Source organism: Pseudorasbora parva, chromosome 20 (genome assembly GCF_024679245.1).
Source record: "Pseudorasbora parva isolate DD20220531a chromosome 20, ASM2467924v1, whole genome shotgun sequence".
NCBI lineage: Eukaryota > Metazoa > Chordata > Actinopteri > Cypriniformes > Gobionidae > Pseudorasbora > Pseudorasbora parva.
Genome location: NC_090191.1, coordinates 5,573,570 through 5,596,126, shown reverse-complemented (window position 1 = coordinate 5,596,126; position 22,557 = coordinate 5,573,570). Strand labels below are relative to the sequence as shown.

The 22,557-nt window shown below is 38.6% G+C and overlaps 2 protein-coding genes across 2 annotated transcripts in view; both read right to left on the bottom strand.

Moving 5' to 3' along the window:
• LOC137049032 (chemotaxis regulatory protein ChePep-like) overlaps nt 1–22,557 on the bottom strand; it is a 341,058-nt gene that overhangs the window by 536 nt on the left and 317,965 nt on the right. The window contains exon 2 of the mRNA XM_067427428.1: nt 11,745–11,960. Coding sequence (XP_067283529.1) covers nt 11,745–11,901 — 157 coding nt within the window. The 5' untranslated portion in view covers nt 11,902–11,960. The remainder of the gene's footprint in view (nt 1–11,744; nt 11,961–22,557) is intronic.
• On the bottom strand, nt 16,021–17,999 carry LOC137049326 (uncharacterized). The gene is made up of 4 exons (XM_067427844.1): nt 17,803–17,999; nt 17,330–17,461; nt 16,955–17,092; nt 16,021–16,708 (listed from the first exon to the last, which is right to left on the bottom strand). Exons 1-4 carry the CDS (start codon nt 17,885–17,887, stop codon nt 16,050–16,052), a joined length of 1,014 nt encoding a protein of 337 aa, XP_067283945.1. The 5' UTR covers nt 17,888–17,999; the 3' UTR covers nt 16,021–16,049.

The window sequence follows — 22,557 nt, the reverse complement described above, 5'->3', positions numbered from 1 at the left end:
TTGCTTACTCAAGGTATGCTGGTTACAAAGACATGTAGGGGACTAAGTTCAGTATGTAAATACACAAGACATTCTCAATAGAGCAACAAATCAGCATGGAAAGGACACTAAGAAAAAGTGTGCCATACTAATCTAATTTGAACGGCAAGGAGAAATTTGGAGCAATCTGAACAGGCTCAATACACAGCAACTCTATGCTGTTTGACATTTGGATGAGGAAACAAAAAGTTCTGAAGTAGTTAACGGTGCTGCAACAGAAGAGAATTTGCGACAAATAACAGTCCATGCCCAAAAATCTATGTAACTCAGGTAGGTCTTGGGTACCCGGAAATCATTTATAAAATTTTGGCCATCACTGGGCGTACCTGACCATATCCCACCTGCTTACCTAGGTAAGTCACAGTAGCGTTACCGATTTCACATTTAGCGAGATTCAAAGTCAATAAAGCTCAATATCCTTTAAGCAAATCCAGCTTAATCACACATTTGGCAGAATCAACACTATCAACAGTCCTTTATTCTTGGCACTGGAAAGCAATCAGATAATGTTACAGCACTGACGCGTCGGTAGTCGGTACAAAAGCATGTTGTACTAGAAGACATGTCGAACTCCATGAACTAACACTAGGACTGGCTAAACCCTTCTCCAGCTAATACTGGGTTTATTTCTTTCATTGCAGATCTTTTAATAAAGTTAACTCCATAAATGCCATTACATACTCCGCAAGAACAGAGGAAAACGTCTCGCTCCTTGGGCTAAGTCACGCCGCTTGTTCTCGACACATCATCTGAGTAGAACTTTTTTCTTGTGGGTGTCTGAGAACTATTGTTTGATTGATCAGAAATTTAAATTGGGCGGGGTTCATGCAGAGAAATTGAAATGTTCTGCACCTGCTTTTATTGTGAAGTATGGAACATCCTGGCCAGAACAAACTTTGTTCTTGTTCTTGCCACCTTAAGAAAATAAACACATTTCTTTGTTCTTGCGTAGAATGTACCAAGCACAAAATGTACGCTATCTTATTTACTTTGTTAGCACATATTCCAGGTCTTAGAGTGAACAATTAATGCGTTCCTTCTCAGCTGATATCAGTTTTAATGGCTTGCGGTTTAAAATGCGTAACCTCTCCCCTCTACCGTTAGTCTGCTGTGAGTGAGAGATTGAGAGGAGGAGCGCTGAGGTCCATTTCACTTGGAAATATGTCACAGCACTGAAGAAAATTCACTCGTTACTTCCGGTTCACATGGGACTTTAAGGCTATTGCTTAATCGGCTGGGCGTCCCCTACATTGATGTCATGCTGTATAACATTGGTAAGTGTAGGAACATCCCTCAATAAAAGGCCCCAAAAGCATGCAGGCAATGGAGACCCTGGAACAGGAAGTAGAACCAATTCTTGATTGCCAACTGCAAAATATTTCTCCACAGCAGATTTATCATACCACATTTTCATCTTCCCCTGAGCTTTAGCCAGTGTCTCATGAGCTAGCAAACATGTTTTCTGAAGCCTATCATGGAATTTAATGACATAATCTTACATTTGTTTTCTTATAGTCCTCAATTCCCAACATTCTCTCTTTTATAGCTCTCAGTGGTCCTCTCACAATATGGCTAAAGACCAGCTCTGATGGGCTGAACTTGAGAGACTCCTGCACCCTTTCATGGATTGAGAATAAAAGCAAAGGAACGCCTTCGTCCCACTCAGACCATGTCTCAAAGCAGTATTTCCTAAGCATTGCTTTTAAGGTCTGATGGAACCTTTCCAATGATCCCAGACTCTCTGAGTGATAAGCACTGGATATGCAATCTGTAATATTGTGTGATTTAAAAACTTGAGCACACAATTTAAATAGAAAAATTAGCCCTCTGATGAGTCTGGACAATTCTCAGTCAACTAAAAATGGTAAAGAACTTTATTAAAGTTTTAACAACTGCTCGGGATGTGATTTTACGGAGTGGAATTGCTTCTGTGTATCTGGTAGCTGTGCACAAAATCCTCAATGGGTGCGTTTACATGCACACCAGTAAGCCGATATCTCCAAAAAATCAGCTTATTGAAATAACCAGTTTTCCCCGTTTACATGCAAACCAGTAAACGGACACCACAAGTAAACCGCGTTTACATGACTTTATTTATAAACCGGGTTAGAGTTTTTCAAATGTTACGTCAGTTGTGATGTTAAATAAAGCATGCGCCGTGTCAGCAGGAGATTTATGGCTCATATTATCCCTTATGCAGTTATGCAGCGTTTTGACTGAACCTCGCCCAGATAGCAGACAAACAGTGAATCAGCGTTGAATCAATGTTAATGCATCAACTAAAATATCATTGAATCAATGTTGAGATGTCAATGTTGAGAATGTTGATTTTTCATCAGGTTTGCACCCTGAAATAATGTTATTTCAACGATGAAAAATAGATCAAGATGGGCTTAAAATCAATAGTTTTCCAACTAAAATTAAACCACTTATTTAAGTGAATCAATGTTGAATCAATGTTAATGCATCAATCAAAATATCATTGAATCAATATTGAAATATAACATTGATTTCTCATCAGGTTTGCACCCTGAAATAATGTTATTTCAACAATGAAAAATAGATCAATCTTGCTTTATGTACAGCAGGATTCTATGCCAGTTCATTTGTCTCTTTATTTTATTCATTTTAATCAGAGACCATGTGTGGCTGCAATCGATATGATTTTGCATCAAAAAGTCACTCAAAATAAACAACATCCTTCAGTTTAGATGCAAATGTATTTATTTATGCCCCCAGAGTTACAACAGGAAATCTCACATTGACTTAAAACAATTACATCTGAATTTATGACACAAATGAGAAGAGCCTGGAAAAACATGACAACGTGCATCTGCAAAACGGAAGTAAATACAAATGTAAACTTGCCAATAAATACAGAAATGACACAGTACTACTGAAAGAAAGAAGGTAGAAGAAAGAATAATACTCCAAACTCAGTGGGTTCCACCATGAGCAATGCCCCGAAGCCTTTCAGGTTGTAATGGAGCCAGTTCTGCACCGTCCCAGCAAAGATAAACTCTGATGCCTCTTATTATCAGCATTCACAGCATCTAAAACAACAAGAAGTTAGTAAATATTTGGAAATGTGATTAATTATACATTACAAATATCACCTACTACAAAAAGATGAAACTTGAAATTTTTATCAAAATCTTGATATCCCAGTTAAAACGGTAACATTAAATTCAGGACTATTTAATGCATTTTAAAATAGACTTATACATTTTAAAATGAAACAAGTAAATGAATGACCAAATAGCTAAATTAAGGACATTTAAGAGGAGCTGTATAGGCTACATGGTGGTTTGGAAGAGATTTTTTTTCCATTTACAACACGAACTGGAGGCACAACTGTTTACTAAATTTCTGTAGTTTGATATAGCTGCCTACAGAACTTAAAGATCTCACTCTTTTCTTTTTTTTCTTGCTGCATTCCGCACTAACAGGTCAATCAGTTCTAGTTCTGCTTCAGCTGTGAGAAACTCTCACGAGTGGCGAACACAATCACTGACAAGCCAGAAATTCATCTAACCTTCCGATCGCCTCTCGTTTATACACTGGACGAATATAGGATGATTCTAAATGATTCATCTGTGTGTGCAACGAGTAAGATACGTTTGTGGATCCGCGCCGCGCATTCATTGACTTGTGAGTCGATCCTATATGGTCTCAAAATCCAAATGAATCAAATAGGATCGACTCACAAGTCAATGAATGCATGTGCAGCACCGTTTCCACAGATGCACATTTTACTCGCACAGATGAATTATCTTAATACTAAAATCATCTCATAAAATAGATGAACACCTCACAACAAATGACGCACGACAAAAAAAAAAGTTGCACGAGTCAGAATTCGGACGCAATTCACAGTGTATATGCCAATCTTAAGAAAAAAATGAATACAAATATGATATGGTTTGGTGAAAAACAAACTGAAACTCAATGTATTAAGATTATCCTGGCGTTGGTTGTGTAACTTACGAGGGCGCTCATGTGACTATTATTAACATTGCAGTTTACTCTAACGCGCTGAGAAGAAGCACACAAGTTGTAAAACATAAAGATGAATAAAAACACTAAATTAAAATTGAGATGAATTTTATAATTATATTTTTGTTGGCCACTTACTAGGGCTGTAACGATACACCAAACCCACGATTCGGTTCGTATCACGATTTTTGACCCACGGTACGATACAAACCTCGATATGGGGGGGACAAAAGAGTTTTATTCTGTACAGTATTCTGTAGCCTATTTTGCCGTCAATACCATATATCTGTATGGTCAATAGGCTACTGCCGACGTTTTCTTTGCGGTACCAATAGGCAATATATATTTAACATGAAGTATAGGGCCTCCTGTACATCAATACCAACAGAAGCGCAGCGTCAGACACGCTTCTGGTGTGCAAAGAAAGAGAAAACGCCACGCAGCCGCCCCGCGGATGACACGCAACAGAAACACCACGCTCACACCACGTTGCCAGCCGGTTGGGGAAGCTTCTTGAAACACTTACGGCAAATTGTGTGGGTCTTGTCAACTACACGATTGCCATCCTTGTTCTCCACCGGGTAGCTGAAATGTTGCCATACTGCTGACTTAAAAGTTGGACCTGGACAGGAAGGATAATTCTGGGAGTTGGAAGGGGTGTGTCGCGATTCTGCCTTCTCACATCGCGATACAGGTTCGTGGACCTGCGTATTGCGATTTCGATTTCATATCGCATATCGTTACAGCCCTACCACTTACCTCTAAAAAAATATGGTCGTTGTCCTGTCTCTTTTTCGCGATTGAAGTCTGTTCAGCTGCGCTTGCTTTGATCTGATTGGTGGATGTCTTGAAGGTGCATTACCGCCACCTACTGGATTGGATTGTGGCTCATTCGATAGGGACACATATTCTAAATTCTTTATTAACCCTGTATTCTTTAGATAAATAATTAAATGCATGTACATTCTACATGACTTAAATAATAATAATAGGCTACATTTTTATTTATTTAAAACTGATAGACTAAATTTATGGTAGAAGTTCTTTTTATTTTTATTTTTTTTTTTTACATTTTTTATTATAATAACATGAAACACAGAATGACATTACATGCCAGTAAGCAGGAAAATAATATACCTTTTAAAAAGATTAATAGTTTTTACAGCTTTCTTATTGGAAGAGTCAGAAATCAAACACACATACAATTTTAACTCTTCCAGAAAAATGTAAAGAAAGGCTTACAATTACAAAATTTACATTTATGTATTCTTTGTTAATCCACATACTCGTTGGTGTACTCATCGTATCCTTTGAGGATAATAAATGTGCTCACATTCACACAAATGTACCCAATTGATTTGGACTTGCCTTAACATGTTGAATAATGTGACAGATAGATTGACCGTAAGCCTCACCGGTGGAGAATTAAGATGACCAAACATCAGCATTGATTCAATGTTTGTCTTTTCAACACTGAAAAGCATGGAATTATCAACATTGATCCAATATTATTTAGCAGTGAATTTTCAACATTGGTCCAGTATGGTGTTAGCATTGAATTTTCAACATTGATCCAATATTACTTAGCATTGAAGTTTCAACCTCAACCAAAATGATGATTCTGATGGAATTTCAACGTTGAATCAATGTCACCATGCTATCTGGGTGTTCTAGGCTACTTCTGCTGCATGAGAAAAGAGAACACCTCTTTACAATTTACAATTTTCTGGGTCTTAAACGAGTCTACGTCTGTTATATATGTCCTTATTTCATGCAAAATGCTAGCTCGCTCTGTCTGGATGCACTTAAATCTGCTGTAAGTTTGCGTTTTTGTTACCTATCACACATGCGCACTTCAATAAGCCGACAGAAAGCAGGTTAATGTGTTTACATGCAGCGCGAAATCGAGGTAAGAGGCAAAAAACTACCTGTTCCAACCGGTTTATGCTTACGCCGTTTATGACATTACTCCGATAAAAGAAAACGGGTTACCGCGTTTACATGCATAAGGGTTTGGGAGCTACAGCAGGTCGTCAGATTCCCCCCTTCCTTGGTGTTTTGTCAATTTAAGCCCACGACACCTCGGCAGCAGATCCAGCGTCCCAGATCTACCCCTGCTGCCCACCACCCAACTATATGCCGTAGCTAGCCCTTCAACAGGGTTCTCCAGAGCGACTGGCCAACAAAACCCCTGCAGCTGACCTCTACTGGTAGATTCCAGGTCTTTCATCCATTTTGCTGGCTCTCAAAGATAAGGCCTTGATATTTTTTGAGCTTACGCTCATGTGCCTCCTCCATCCTCTCTTCCCAGGGTACTGTTAACTCTATGAGCACCACCTGTTTTGTACCTCTGGACCAGAGGACCTATCAGGACTTGGGTTATATCTTTCTCCTACTTAGTTTTTGTTTTCATTTTTTTCACGTTGCAGCCGATCAAACGGCGCTTAGTGCTTACAGTTTACAGTTTCGTTTCTGCGACACTATAGTAGCTATTAGTAGCTATATTGTAGTATTTTTTTAAATTCTGCATGCCGTGCTCAAACATCACAAACACAGCTCATACTATGGGAGCTTGAGAAGGCATCAACATGTAGAAGTAGACTATATTAAAAATCAATAGACTATAAAAGGTCCAACATATGAGGAATAGCCTACTTTTTGCTGTGTTGCTATATGTTTCAATAGGATTTGGGGATTTTTCCCCCAAATTAAGGTGTAATGCTAATTATTCCAGCAGCCCACACACTATTAGAAGCCCACCCATCATCCACTTTCTGCCTATACCACTGATTGACACCAATGTCATTTCCTCTCTCAAAAACCATAAAAGGTACTAAAGACGTCGTTAAAAAGTCCATCTCACTACAGTGATTCTACAATAATTTTATGAAGTGACGAGAATAGTTTTTTGGGCAAAAAAACCCTTAAATAACGACTTTTATAGTGATGGGCCGATTTCAAAACAAAGCTTCAAACCGTTATGAATCATTGAATCGAGTCATGATTAGGATCGCCAAAGTCACATGATTTCAGCAGTTTGACAGACGAGCCGAATCATGAATTGATACACTGATTCATAACGGTTCAAAGCTTTACTTTGAAATCAGCCCATCACTATATAAGTCGTTATTTAGGGGGGGTTTTACGCACAAAAACTATTCTTGTCACTTCATAAAATTATTGTAAAGCCACTGTAGTGAGATGGGTTGTGTAACAACGTCTTTAGTGCCTTTTATGGGTCTTGAGAGAGGAAATTACATTGGTGTCAATGAAGGCCTGTCTGAGCCATTGGATTTCAACAAAAATACCTTATTTTGTGTTCCAAAGATAAACAGAGGTCTGAAGGGTGTCCAACGACATTAGGGTAAGTAATTAATGACAGAATTTTTGGGTGAACTAACCCTTTAACATGGAACATTGCTCTGTGCCAAATGCCCCATTGTCAACACTAGCCTTTATGACACTTCAATCTCAGAAAAATATGAAAATATAAATATCGGAGTTAAGTAAACTGAGAGTTTGGACAAAAAAAACCCAGAAGAGAAGGGTTTCTACCCTCCAGCTGGGATGGTACTTTAAGATGGACATAAGCCCTATTCGGACAGGATTAGATTAACATGGGGACGTCGGGGGAAAGTCATTTTACCCCAGGACGTCTGTAATATTAATGGTCAATTCGAACGGGATTAAGACATAATACTAGCAGAAGTGGGAGGAGTAACTCGTTTTACACACGGAATAACCTCTGTGTCGTCATGTGCGTATGACGTTGCTGTTATCACGTGAGCAAACACACATGAGCGCCAGTCTGAACTATGTCTACAATATAATGTTTGTTTTAATAAACAGTTACATCCAATCTAACGATTATGACTGGATTGTGTTGGTAATACACACTTTCCTAGAGCTAAAATAAGTGTTGTGCCTCTAACAAGTGCTTTTGATTTTCTTTTTGCTTTAAATGATATGTGGAAAATACTGGACGTTTGACACAGAGTTGTCCCTCCACCTACAACGCAACCGAATGCTTCAAGCGACCTCAAAGCTTGCAAAATGCGTTTTTAAAAAAATATTTAAAAAGGAAATGATGGAATTTTACCTCACATTTTTACAGCGGGTCTATTCGAACGGGATTAGTATTACCCATGTTAATCTAATCCAGTCCGAATAGGGCTTTAGAAAGACTGGGGGGTCTTACCATTATTGATTAGTTATTTAAGGGGAGTACATTGCATTTATTCTCTGATCTTAAAGAAACCTTTCTGTTATCAGCAAGTGATTTATTTCGGTACCTACAAATAAGAAACTATATTACAAATCAAAAAGACAAGGAAATAATTATGAAAGCCCCAACGAATATTAGTATTTCATTGATATAAAGAAGTAATATATTTAACACAAAAGATATATGTCATATATATAGCTGAATATTACTTGACTCAACAGATAATACACTCCATATAAAGAAAAAGTGGGAGACTGAGCAAAATGAAACTGAGGATGAGACATGGGAAAGTATATGTGCAGAATGTCGTAAGGGAATCAATAGTCACAACAGGAAAGAGTTTGCCTGGAAAAATATATATATATATATATTTTTTTAGTACATCATAGGTGATATCAAAATTGGCTAATGGTCCAGAAGCAGGAAACCACACGTATATATTCTGGAACTGTCTGAAATTATCCACATTTTGTCAAGGGGTAAAAGGCTGAGATCATGAAAATTCTGACGTGCCTTCTACTTCTCTGTTTTTCTTGTTTGAAGGGAGCGTTGGTGTAGTAAAACAAGATACATCTTACATGTACTTTAAGTGCACGAAAATCTATAACGATTAATTGGATGAAGCCACATGCATTAAAAACTAATTGATCAGTACAGAACAGTGGCGGCTACTGGTCTGTCAGAGAGGGGAAGCTCATTTTCGGCCTACATCATAAAATTGTCTATTTATTTAAAAGTAAATTCTGCCCTACGTTCCTTTTCAAGAAAATGGTCTGTAACCCTGTGTCTTTTCAAGTGACTTCCTCTCAATGGCCAGCAGAGCTATAAAAAAAATATTAAACTCTGTAAAACTGAAACAAGGAGTGGTGTATAATTGTGTGAAATGTATGATGAAAATCAAGCAATTTCGCCAAGCAAATATCAAAGAAATAGGTTGCAGCAGTTTTTTTTTCGACTGAACTTGAGAAATCCGCGATGTGACTGAGTGCGAATAGCGTCAGTGATTCCTTATAGTACAGAATCGCTGTCAGTCAAAAGGAGATGCAGTCTTTCGACAGACCCTCCAATCATCACGCAGAAGCTCGGAGTCTGGGCCGGCCCACTCCCCATTCACCCCCAGAGACGCTGAGCATCCGTGGGCGGGACATAATCGCAGCGTTTATCCAATGACCGTCTAGTTTCGAAGCGCTGAAAAAAACCGTTCAAAGCAGCCCCATTGAAGTCAATGGATGCTGGGCTTCAATAGGGAAATGCACTGACGCTGCGGGAATGTATGAGAAGGAAATCGTGTCAGCCGACCTGCTATATGTAACTGATTCTGAACGAACCCGTCTTTGAGATGAACGTTTTCTAACGCATTTTTAGTCAATAAAATGTTAATACAATAGTACATATTTGACCATTAATTTTGTGGCAAGGGAAGCCGAGCTTCCCTTGCAGTCTTAAAGAAATCGCCACTAGTACAGAACTTTTTCTTATTTGCTGTTGTATTTGTGACCGTATGAATGAGGTAAGGGTGGTGATTGACACTTATGTCCACCAATCAGTAGCGAGTAAGTACTATTTCAAGGCTGATTGGCTTGGGCCTGGGATGCGTCACGTCCGTATCCTCCCCTTGTTGTCGGCTTGCCTCAGCGGTTCTAGGTATGTGCTGTTAGCACGTAGCATTTTGCTAACTTATTTTCCGTTGTACTAATGGTTTGCTTGTTGTACACCAGCCTGTCTTTTCATCAATTGTGTCTCTCCGTCGGATGCTGTTTTGGATGCGATTTCTGCCCTCCCTTCAGGTATGAGGAAGTTTTAAAGTAAACGATGTCTAGCTTCACTGAGGGGCGGGTGGTTTGAGTAATGTGCAGTCCCTGTACTTCAGTTTACTGGCGGGTTATTTGAAGTCTGTGTATCCTGAGTGGTGAACTGATTGTAAAACTCATCTATCCGTGTTGGGTAAGTTTTGTTGGGTTTACCGGGTGGGGAATTTGGGCATGTGATGCGCGATTTATAATAATCCTGTTTGTTTGTATTTATATTTGTTATAGGATTCTCCCTTTCGTCCTGGCCGTTTATTACAGCTCGGTTTTTCCTTCGTTGCGTGCCGTACTAACAACATCGGATTACAACTATTTAGGGGGACTTCTGCTGCTGCCTCTTGTTTCTGTGATTTGGTTTTAAATCATATCATTTTTTTTGGGTTACTTTGGGGTGGAGGATCGTGCTGTTGTTGGAGCTGGCCCAAGGTCAACGTGGGCGCTCCTTTCTGAGACCTGTCCTGCAAACTTTTAATGAGTTTTTGTTGTTTTCCTTTTCAAGATTTTCTATGTTGTCTCCTGTACGGTACTGTGGTGACTGTTGACCATCGTTTATGGTGGAATTGTGACTTTGTCTTTTATTCATTTGTTTGTGAGACTTATTTTGTTTATGAACATTTTTCAGGAGCTGGGGTCCCACGGGTGAATGATCTTTGTGGTGGTGGTGGTGGTGGCGGTGCTGCTACAACGTTTGCCGTGTGACACTTCTGAAGTGTACGAGTGTGTGATCTGACTTCACGGTGGTGTGGAAGTGTGATTTTTGGATTACTAGTGTGGTGATCACTCCGGTGGGTATATTCTATTTTGTTTTGTTTATTTGGAAATTGTGTAACTGGGTTTTGTTTAACGTTTCTTTTCTTTCTTGTCCGTTTGTGTTAATTTGTTGTATTGTCACCAGAGAGAGCCCTGTTATGAATGGCACATATCAGAGCTGATTTTAGGTGCTTTGTTTATCTTGAATTGAATTTGTGAATAAAACTTTTGTATTTTTATATGATGCCCACATTTCCTGCCCACATTTCTTTATAAGAGAGTTGAACTACGTACTTTATATCCTTTCTTTATTTGAGTCAATGCTGTTGGTTAGTTCATTGTTTTTAATTTGTTTTGATGTATACAAATAAAGTCAAAACAATGACAGGAACTGGGATTAAAGGGGCTGGTGGAATAATCCTGGTTTGGTTTCCCAGCATACTGGCAAACATGACAAGTCTTGCAATACTGAACCACATCACACCGTATCAAAATAAATGCTGTAAAATATGGTTGTACGTTTATCACCCCTAAGTGTCCCGACAGCAAATAATCGTGTGCCAATGACAGTACCTGCTGATGAAAAATTTAAGGAACCACAACCTGATAATTTGTTAAGTGCAGGTTTGTCAGCCAAAGTAAAGCATTTTTACAAGTGAGGCGTCATTTTTTTTGAGCTTCAACAAATTTTTCACTTCCATGTGCATCTGTGGGATGTGCTGAACAAACAAGTCAGATCCATGGAGGCCCCACCTTGCAACTTACAGGACTTAAAGGATTTGCTGCTAACATCTTGGTGCAAGGTACCACAGCACACCTTCAGGGGTCTAGTGGAGTCCATGGCTCGACGGGTCAGGCCTGTTTTGGCAGCAAAAGAGGGACCAACACAATATTAGTCATAATTCAGCTTTGAGAATGAAACCAACCTGTTTGTTCCTCAGTTTCTTCATCTTTCACTCTCAGTGTTTCTTCAATCTTCACATCTTCACTCTCCTCTTTAATAAACTCCATCTTTATGTCTTCACTCTCCTCTTTAATAAACTCCATCTTTATGTCTTCACTCTCCTCTTTAATAAACTCCATCTTTATAATAGTGTCACGTGGATCTCAGTGGCTTCTCCAGGAGTTTTTCTGTGTTTGTCCTGTTTAAGATGAGAATAATTAACAGAAAGAAAAATAGATCCAAACTAAATCTCTCCTAGTTCAGTAGTTCAGCGCACTGGCCAGAGAGTGATAGTTTGTTTTATTTGTATTTAATTTTCTAAATTATAGAATTCGACAGCGAGATTCTTGCCACATTTTCACATTTTGTAAGTATAAATTTAAATTAAAAAAAGAAAGTTGGAACTTAAAATGAAAGGGCATCACAAATGTTAAATTAATTTCAGTTTTTTGAAAATGAGCAAAATTGTGGTTTAAATTACTCCATTTGATTTGATGAATATAACATTTTCCTAATAATGACAAAAACAAATCAATATCTATTTTTTTAAGCCATATTCATTTGAATTAAGAATAATAGATTTAAAACGAGGTTTAAGTTAATTTTAACACTAATGCATCGAGACATCTCATACTAATGTGTTTCTCGGGATATATTCTGAGAACAATGTTAAATGACACTTCTTTGGTTTTATTTGTTACGCAATCCACACTAAGAAAAAAAAACACATTTTCGGATATCTAATTTTGTGCAATATCTAGGTCTAGGATCTAAAGTCCTTTTGACACCGTTTTTGAACATAACTCCTCTTCTCACTTCTTTTTTATTTGAAATAATAAGTACATCTCACACCAAAACAAAATATTTTTTAGACATTGTTTGAGTATATTATATTATTAGTTGGTCAGTTGTTGAATTCTGATGGTCAGCTTTTGAGTATTACTGAACTATGAATTAAATTTGTGTCATATTTCTGTTAAAGAATATTGTTTTGTCATTAATTATATTTCTGCCAAAATAGGATAAATATTTATCAGTCAGAATGATAGACCTAAATTACCTGATTAGACAAATAAAACAACAAAAAAAAACACTAAAAACTAAAACTACAGATTCATATAATAATGCAAATTATACAGAGCCTTAATATATTAGTCAGTTTATTTATTTAATGATTTGTAGAAGTCGAGAAGCAGCGCTTTGAATCACTGAATCATTTGTTATAAATCAATCGGTTGAATTGACTCGGAGAGTCTAAAGCTCCGGTTCTCTCTACACTAGCCCGAGACTGAATTCATGTTTGAACTGATTCAGGATAAAAAAAAAGAGCGAAACATTATGTTACTTTACTCACACAACGCTGATAAATGTTAAATAAAGCAATGCAGTTATATTTAATCATACATCATTCATTCTACAAAGCCTTGAAGGGTTTATATTACTTTAAAGGCTTAACACAAACCTTTCTCCAGCCGAATCACAACAGATGCAGGAGCGCGGCACAGCCTTATGACGTGTTATATATAAAAACAAAATAAAAGTCCTGTTCCCACTCTGATGAGTCTAAAATCACAAAAGTGCATATACATTTACGTAGAAAAAATGTCAACATTTAGAGTTGAACGTATTGGTGGAATCCATTAACTAACACAATGGTAAGTTAATAATACAGTTCACATTTACAGTAAAATAAATAAATAAATATAAAGTTATTTATTTTCTTTGTTTCTATATTTAATGTTATAATCATTTGATTAGTTATTTGATGTATCACTTATTAATTTTATGTTTTAATATTTTATATTACTTATTGTTGTTTAATCTTATGATTGTGTAGTTTGAAGGGATGTTTGTCTTTACGGACAGGAGATCAGAGAGTGTCTCCATTTAAAGGTTTTTATCATCACAGCACGATGTGAAGCAGTGATTTTTCATTGTCAAACAATGAATTCGCTGCAGGGATCAGATATGGTGTGCTTATTCTGAATGAACACCTGTGAAATTAACAAAACATATTGTATGTATACTTGCATTGACATATATTTTTTTAAAGTTCTCCTCTTTCATGGACAGCTGTTTTCTTCTTGCTGTGTAAATTTGTTTAAATTCTTAATTTTTTTCAATGATGTTATAATCTGCAGAAGAGAGAAATGAACCTCACTGCTTCTCTCACGAGAAGTGAATGTCAGTTCCACTGATCCACAGCATGTGATTGGCTGTTCACTACTGATGCTGATGTCACAGCATGTGATTGGCTGTTCACTTCTGTCACAGCTAAACTCAGGAACAAAGCCTGAGTTGACAGAGAACGCTGATTAGCATCATGGCACCAATTAAGTCTGAATAGATTGGTTTGGTTTTGTCAACTCAAAACTAATCCTGTAACCCTGAGTTTGTTAAACTACCATCATGGTACAGGGCCCTGGAGCAGGTTAGCAGTGGAGCGCAAGTTACTATCGAGATGAACAGCTAAAAGCCAAACCATTTAATGGTACCTAAATCCCAGGATTGGCACAAAGTAAGCATAAACATATCTGGCTAACCAGCTTCATGGTATTAGCCGGCTGCCCTCCTACGTACTTCCGCTCAACTTTCATTTTCCTTTAGTACTACGTCTGGGACTGCGGTGTATTCTTAGGTTTTCTCCGAACAAATTTTTACCGGTCCAATCAGCGAACAAAGGGAGTGGCTGAGAACGATGACGTTGATGTCCTGCGCTAGTTTGAGTTGTAGTTCAGTAATGGCGGCGGAGAAAGATGCGAACGAAACCATTCATTCCGTTGTGGCACTGCTGCTGAATATCCAGAAGTTAAAGCCGGAGGAAGAACAGTCTTTGCTGGGGTTTGTTGGTGGCCATGATGTTGTGTCCCTCCTCCCCAACAGGGGGAATTTGAGAAAAGTTTGATTTTCCAGCTCGCTCTGTTAGTGGTGAAGGAGTTGGCTGAAGCCCTATTCAGACGGCAATTGTTTCTCCTGGGGTCGGAAGGTATTGCCATCATTTACAGGGGCTAGTCAGTGATTTTATTGCCGTCCGTTTCCCAACACCCGCGCACAAATCCCTGGCCGAGATACCTACTGCTTTTGACAAACACCAAGGTTGTGTGGTGATGTAAAATCTGTCCGAATCCACATCTCAGTTTTCAATTTTTGACCACTGCAGAGCACCATACGATTGTGCTTTACTGTTATTTGGATGCATTTCTAGACTTGTATTGCTTTAAAATGCTGGCACATATTTACAAGAGCAATATATTTCATCACCGCTCAAACAATTTAAAATTAAAGCACGTAAACATTTGAATTGGTCAGTTATTTATAGCAACATATCGTACCAAGCATATGACATTTTATTTACAGCATACAATCATGTTACGGACCACGTGAGCAGATCACATTCCCAATCACAAAACTCTCCCCTCCACCATGGTGTGAATAAATCACAATCCAAATGCACAAGTTTTAGGTTATCACTGAGGTGGCCTGCACAAGCGCACATTTATTTTGACAGATTTGTGTGAAACAGGCAAAGGGCGCATGACCAAACATTAGCGACTGGTTATGGCAGATCCAATAGTTTTAAACTTCAGAGTACCCACCTTCATGGAGCGTGGCCAAATGAATGTACAAATGAGAGGTACGAGAGTCTAGTAAGACCAGGCTATCACAGTATAGGCCCCAGCACTTCTTAGAGTAGGTAATGACACTTTTGAAAACTGACAGCATTGTTGCTGGATGGACCCAGTTTTGTTGGATTTTAGCACATTGACAATGTTATCCTTATGGAACATAATGCAGCATGCTGCCACCATGATGGCTACAGTGTGGTTGACGTCACATTCCTCTATGACACCCCCTTTGCTGAACCACTCAAAAGCTGAAGAATTTCTGAAAAAAAAATCTGCTTTTTAGGAAGTCTATATACAAGGGCACATACAGGACTACACAAAACAAATTAAAACGGAGGCTTGCCACTTGGCATCAGTGTATAAGATGATGCACTAGAGTCTACTGTGGAGAGATGTGCCATCAAAACCCACACAGACACGAGAAAGAGCTGTTAAAATACCAGTCCACTGTTGTGGCCAAAGTGTGAAAAAGGTGAAGTGAGTGTTACTACATGAAATGAGTTGGTCATGCTGCCACGACTAGCATTCTAGGCTCACTATTGGCAGATACAGAGGTAGAGGGCTGATGTTCCTGTAGTCTTTAGAAGCACTAAAGTGTCAGACTTAATCTTGCATAAATAAAACCAGAAAAGACATTGTTAAACATTAGATTTATTTGCCGGTCAGGCTTTTACAGTTTTACTTGGTGCAGGCTTTGCGGGCTCAGCTACAGGCGTCAGAAGTTTTGGTTTAGGCTTTGGCAGTTTGACTCCAGGCTTTGGCGGTTCCACATCAGGCACTACAGCTGTGGGCTTTGGCGGTTCCACATCAGGCACTACAGCTGTGGGCGTTGGCGGTTCCACATCAGGCACTACAGCTGTGGGCGTTGGCGGTTCCACATCAGGCACTTCAGCTGTGGGCGTTGGCGGTTCCACATCAGGCACTTCAGCTGTGGGCATTGGCGGGTCCACATCAGGCACTTCAGCTGTGGGCATTGGCGGGTCCACATCAGGCACTTCAGCTGTGGGCATTGGCGGGTCCACATCAGGCACTTCAGCTGTGGGCTCTGGCGGTTCCACATCAGGCACTTCAGCTGTGGGCTTTGGTGGGTCTGCTTCAGGAACTTCAGCTGTGGGCTTTGGCAGTTCCGCTTCAGGCACTCCAGCTGTGGGCTTTGGCGGTTCCACATGAGGCAGTTTAGCTTCAGGCAGTTTGGCCGTGGGCTTTGGCAGTTCCACTTTAGCTTCATTCTTTGGCGGTTTCGCTTTAGGCAGTTTAGCTTCATTCTTTGGTGGTTCCGCTTCAGGCAGTTTGGCTGCGGGCTTTGGCGGTTCAGGATTCACTGCATAGATATAGATAGTCAGCTTTAGTCTGTCTCAAACAGCACAAATATTCAAATCATGAAGAGCATTCAAATCTCTAAACTTAGAGCGAGTGAAAGAACTATTCCTCTGTTAATTTTGTAAAGCTACTCTGTGCTTCAAACAATACTACGCACTGAATTTAGGTACTAGTGTCATGAGTACAATAATAATATTAAAAAAAAGCCTGATCCAGACACTAGATAACCCAATATAAATACAGTTACCTGTATATGGAGCCATACACTGATGTCCACATCCATTGCTGCAGCATTTCTCATTGTTCGGACAGTCATGGTCAGAAGCACACAACTCAACACACTTTCCAGCTCCAGATTTTGTGCTGAGACACACTCCGGGCTTTGCTGTTTAGCAGACACATGACAGAAAAGAGATCACTGAATGCTGAAGGGCTTGTTCACTGGCATCAATGAGTAGTTTTTACTGGAGTATTCAGTCTTTCTACTTCATAGTTTCAACTTTTAGTTCAATGTGTTACTTGCTGTTTCTTTGCAGTTTGTGAAATTTACTATGACTTTCTGAATAAAAACTTTTCATGCTTCTTTTGAGACCTCTAGCGGCGATCATTAATTGAAACTCACTGAAAACAGGTGGCACACACACACGGCCACTGCCAAAGCGACAGCATTTGTGTCCTCCAGAGCAGCCTCTATCAGAAGTGCATCCTCGACTGGACGGCACAACCATCAGCGTCACCGGACACTGACCCGACACTACAGAAGAGGATTCAAGAGGAACGTTAAGGGAGACCAGGGAGTGCTGTAGTAGTTTTACAATCAATCACAAACATAGTATTCATATAGATCTGATTCAAATAAAGTATAAAATATTTTATCACTAAACTGTGCCAATCAGTTTTAAAGACAAAGAGTACTGCAACCTAGTCCAGTAGGGTGTGTAACAAGTACAATGCTGATAGAAGAAATAGACAGTCAATATGTCGTTCATAAGTTTACTATTGCAAATAAATGTACCGTTTCAGATTCATTTTTTTGTAAGGCACTTATTTATGCATTTCCTCAGGCTGTGTCACAAAGCTAAAAGACCTTCTCACCTACGACTCCAGCATCTATTGTGCTCAAATAGTCAGATAGACACAATAACACAGCGCTCAACGAGCAGAACACTCGGGCTGTCATCCTCTGAACCTACAATCTCAATGAAAGCTCCTGCAAACTGTGAAGCTCACAAAACTACACAGAAAACACGCACTGCTGAATCCTACAACATAAGCCGCTGTATAGAGGGTTTTTAAAACCGCCTTTTTAAAGATCCAAGCTCTGGGTACCGCCAACCCTTATGAAACGCAGCTGCCTGTAGTTTTAGCCTAATCTTGCCGGCCTTGATTAGCTTGTTCAGGTGTGTTTGATAAGAGTTGGAGGAGCGGAGCACGCATTCACAGGGTGCTTGGCAGGTCTGAATAATAAAACTCCTCCAATTGTTATTCAAAAGTATCGGAATCACGGCCAGAATGGGCCAAAATATCCCAAAATGCGGGGCGCGGGCGGTAGAAATATTGATATAGGGACAACTTAACCTCTGGACTATAGGCTACAAATACCCGAAAGCAACAGTAGCCTAAATGCAGCCCCATTCCAGACTTGGCAACAATGAACCGAGCGTCGTTAATGGCCTAGCAGGTTGTGACAACTGACAGCAGATGTTCGTGAGATTTTAAAAAGAGAAATGGAGCATATATATATATATACTGACATGCTTCAAAGCCTGCGACGATGGGAGACCGGACCCCATGTAAATGTGTAGCCGGTTAAATATTGTCAAATTGCAACTATTAGTTAACAGTTTATTTCTTATGTTAAATGTACTGTTACAATATATTTTAAACATTTATATATACGTCCAAGTCTTTTTTTAAGTAGGCCTACTTATTTTTATTCAACGCATCATCTCAGATGCATCTAGCCTACTTTTTATGACATGATGCCAGCCGTCGACCGATTCAGCCTCGCAAACCTGCGGACAGTGGCTCATCCCAGAAGATGATGTCCTGCTCAGGCCTTTATTTTGCATTATTCCCCATCCCGGACGGTTCAGCTCCAGCTTCTCCTGCTTAGCGCAATGAAAGTGTAGAAAAGTGTTTTCTTCTGGTTTGGCTGATAATTAAAATTTCTGTTGTTTCTGATGTTAAACTTAAGTTAGGCTATATTATGGTCTATAAATAGGCTAGTTGTAAAAAGCCTACTTTAGGTAGGCTTATGTATAGACCAATTTATTTTCATTTACACATTTTAAATTACATGACAAGAAAATATATGTATAAACATATATAAATGTGTTTAATGTAGCTACAAATTATAAAGTGCATTAGGCTACAAAAATAAACAATGTAGGCTACAGAACAACCACTTCTCTTTAATTTAGACTATGTTTGAAGTTAACGAAAATGAACAAGACAGCAGTTTCTTTGTTTAATTTACAAATAACTTGCATTTTTAAAAAAAGGTAATAATATAGCCTAGCTATTTAAATTGTTCTGTGTTGACCACGCATTCAGCCTTTGGAGGATCGATCTTTCGGTGACCGTCGTCAGTGAACATTCATTCTTTCATTTTTTTAAAGATGTCTTTCAATGTAAGCAAGTGTCATTCGGTGAATATTTGTCTCTAGAATATCTGGGTATTGTGTTAAAAGGTGCTCCACGCATCCTGCTTATCATTGTTTACAGGCCTCCAAAGTACTCTCCAGCCTTTATTGAGGAATTTACAGAACTGTTATCAATAATTTCCTCCGAGTTTGACTGTTTTGCTATTGCTGGGGATTTTAACATTCACATAGACAATGCTGAATCCAGTACAACTAAAGAGCTCATGACTGTTCTTAACACTTTTGATTTGACACAGCATGTAAATGGACCCACACACAATCGTGGACACACTCTAGATTTACTTATCAGTAAGGGTCTAAATATTTCATCGATTGTTATTAAGAATGTGGCACTGTCTGATCATTTTCTTTGATTTATTAATCTCTCCTGCCATTGAAGCTAGATCTGTCTCTGTCAAAAAGAGATGCTTAAATGAGAACACTAATGTGCTGTTTAGGAAGGCTTTATCTCTAAAACCAAGTGAAGCAGCAGTGGATTTCAGAATCCCCCCTTCACTGCAGACTCTGTTGATTTTCTCCTTGACTCCTTTAACTCAAAAGTTAAGAGTGTAATTGATGATATTGCTCCTGAAAAAGAGTGGCAAACAAAAGGCAACATGGAGAAACTCAACAGCAGTTCAAATAATGAAAAGACAATGCAGAAAATCTGAACGCATGTGGCGGAAGACAAGACTTGTAGTCCATTATAACGTCTATAAAGACAGCCTTCATGCTTTCAATGTTGAACTAGGCAAAGCTAGACAGATCAGGTTATTATGTGAGTATAGGACACCATAAGTCTGAGTGGACATCCATGACATGCGGAGTCCCACAAGGGTCAATTCTCGCACCACTCCAGTTTAACCTGTATATGCTGCCACTGAGCCAAATAATGAGAAAGAACAAAATGGCTTACCACAGCTATGCTGACGACACTCAGATATACCTAGCACTATCACCTAATGACTATAGCCCCATTGACTCCCTGTGCAAATGCATTGATGAAGTTAACAACTGGATGTGCCAAAACTATCTTCAGTTAAACAAAGACAAAACCGAAATCACTACATTTGGAAACAAAGATGAAATTCTCAAGGTGAACGCATATCTTGAGGCTAAAGGCCTGATAACAAAAAATCAAGTCAGGAATCTTGGAGTGATTTTGGAGTCAGACCTGAGTTTCAGTAGTCATGTCAAAGCAATAACTAAATCAGCATCCTATCATCTGAAAAATATTGCAAGAATTAGATGTTTTGTCTCCAGGCAAGGCTTAGAGAAGGTAGGGTGGACTATTGTAATGGACTTCTCACTGGCCTTCCTAAAAAGAGCATTAGACAGCTGCAGCTCATACAGAACGCTGCTGCCAGGATTCTGAGCGGAACCAGAAAATATGACCATATCACACCAGTCCTCGGGTCTTTACACTGGCTTCCAGTTACATCTAGGATCGATTTTAAAGTACTATTACTTGTTTATAAATCACTCAATGAGCTAGGACCTCAATACATCGCAGATATGCTGATTAAATACAAACCCAACAGATCACTCAGATCAGCAGGATCAAGTCAGTTAGAAATACCAAGAGTTCACTCAAAGCAAGGAGAGTCTGCCTTTAGCTATTATGCCAGCCGTAGTTGGAACCGGCTTCCTGAACAGATCAGATGTGCTCCAACAGTAGCCACATTCAAATCCAGACTCAAAACACATCTGTTCAGCTGTGCATTTACTGAATGAGCTCTGAGCACTGTATGTCCGACTGATTGCACCCTATCTATGCATCATTTTTTAAATTCTTTTTATAACTGTTTTAGTTTACCTTTGTTCTTTTCTTTGGTTATCATCATTTTATTATTTTTAATTCTCTTTACATTGTATTCTTTTTCTTATGCATTTTTTATCTCTATTTTAATCCTTTCTATGTAAAGCACTTTGAATTGCCATTGTGTATGAAATGTGCTATATAAATAAACTTGCCTTGCTGTGTGCGTTAAAATCTCCACACCAAATTATTTTATTATTTCCTGAACCAACATTTTATAATTTTTAGTTAATCTACTACAGGATTATAATAATTTAATTTTCTATTATTTTGATTCTCTGCATATATATCTATAACCATAATTTCATAATCTTCGATCTCATTAATGATTCTATATTCTAAATCATTTTTAATAAAAGTGGCCACCCCACCTCCATTACCTGCCTTTCTATCTTTCCTTACAACATTATAACCTTTCAATACAACATTTAATTGAGGTTTTAACCATGTTTCTTGTACACAAATTATATTTGGTTTATTATCCTGCTGATCTATAAAATGCTTGAACTCTGCACCATTTGCAAAAAGACTTCTGGCATTCCACTGTTGAATCATTAAAACCATTGCTGTTATTATAAACTTCCACATGTTGTTTGAGTGCTTGTTTAAGTCTTTAGCATGTCATTTATTTTTCCCACGGTTACACTGACTATATTCAAGTATTTCTCAGCGGCCCTTATTATTATTTTAATTCTCTCCGTTCTACTTTCTGTTTGAGCAGAACAGTTTATTACTTCAGCCATAAACGAAACAAAATCCATTTTTCCGATCACCAATCTATCCTCATTTATTTTCCTCTGATCCAAAGTATTTCCATTCCATTCCTGAATTTTTTCCTCTCTCACTGTCTGTTCATTTTGTTTTGCTTTTTGAGTCAACGGTTCTCTCGTCACTCGCCAGAGACTGAATTCATGTTTGAACTGATTCATGATAAAGAGCGAAATGAGACACTGATAAATGTTAGATTAAGCAATACAGTGTTACATCTATCAATATGCCATTCATTCCGCTTCTCTTTAAATGTTGAAAACACAAACCTTTCTTCAGCCGAATCATTTGCTGCCGCACTGAATGTGCTTCTACAGTGTTTCCAATAAACTGATCATTGCATCTCGAAACTAAACACAATTTGCTCTTAATATCAGCCGAAATGTTAACCATTAGGTTTTGATTTTCCTTTTTTAAAACTAGGTTGAAAAAGTGATGAATGTAAACAGAGTGAATAATAAACCATGAACACATTTACTTACAGCAGATGATCTGTCAAAATGAACTCAAACTTTATTTCACTATAATTTTTATTTTGTGTTTGCTAATTCACAACTTAATCTTCAAAATATATTTCAGGTTACGCAGAGGACTTCTACCCGGCAGTCAAAGTGACAT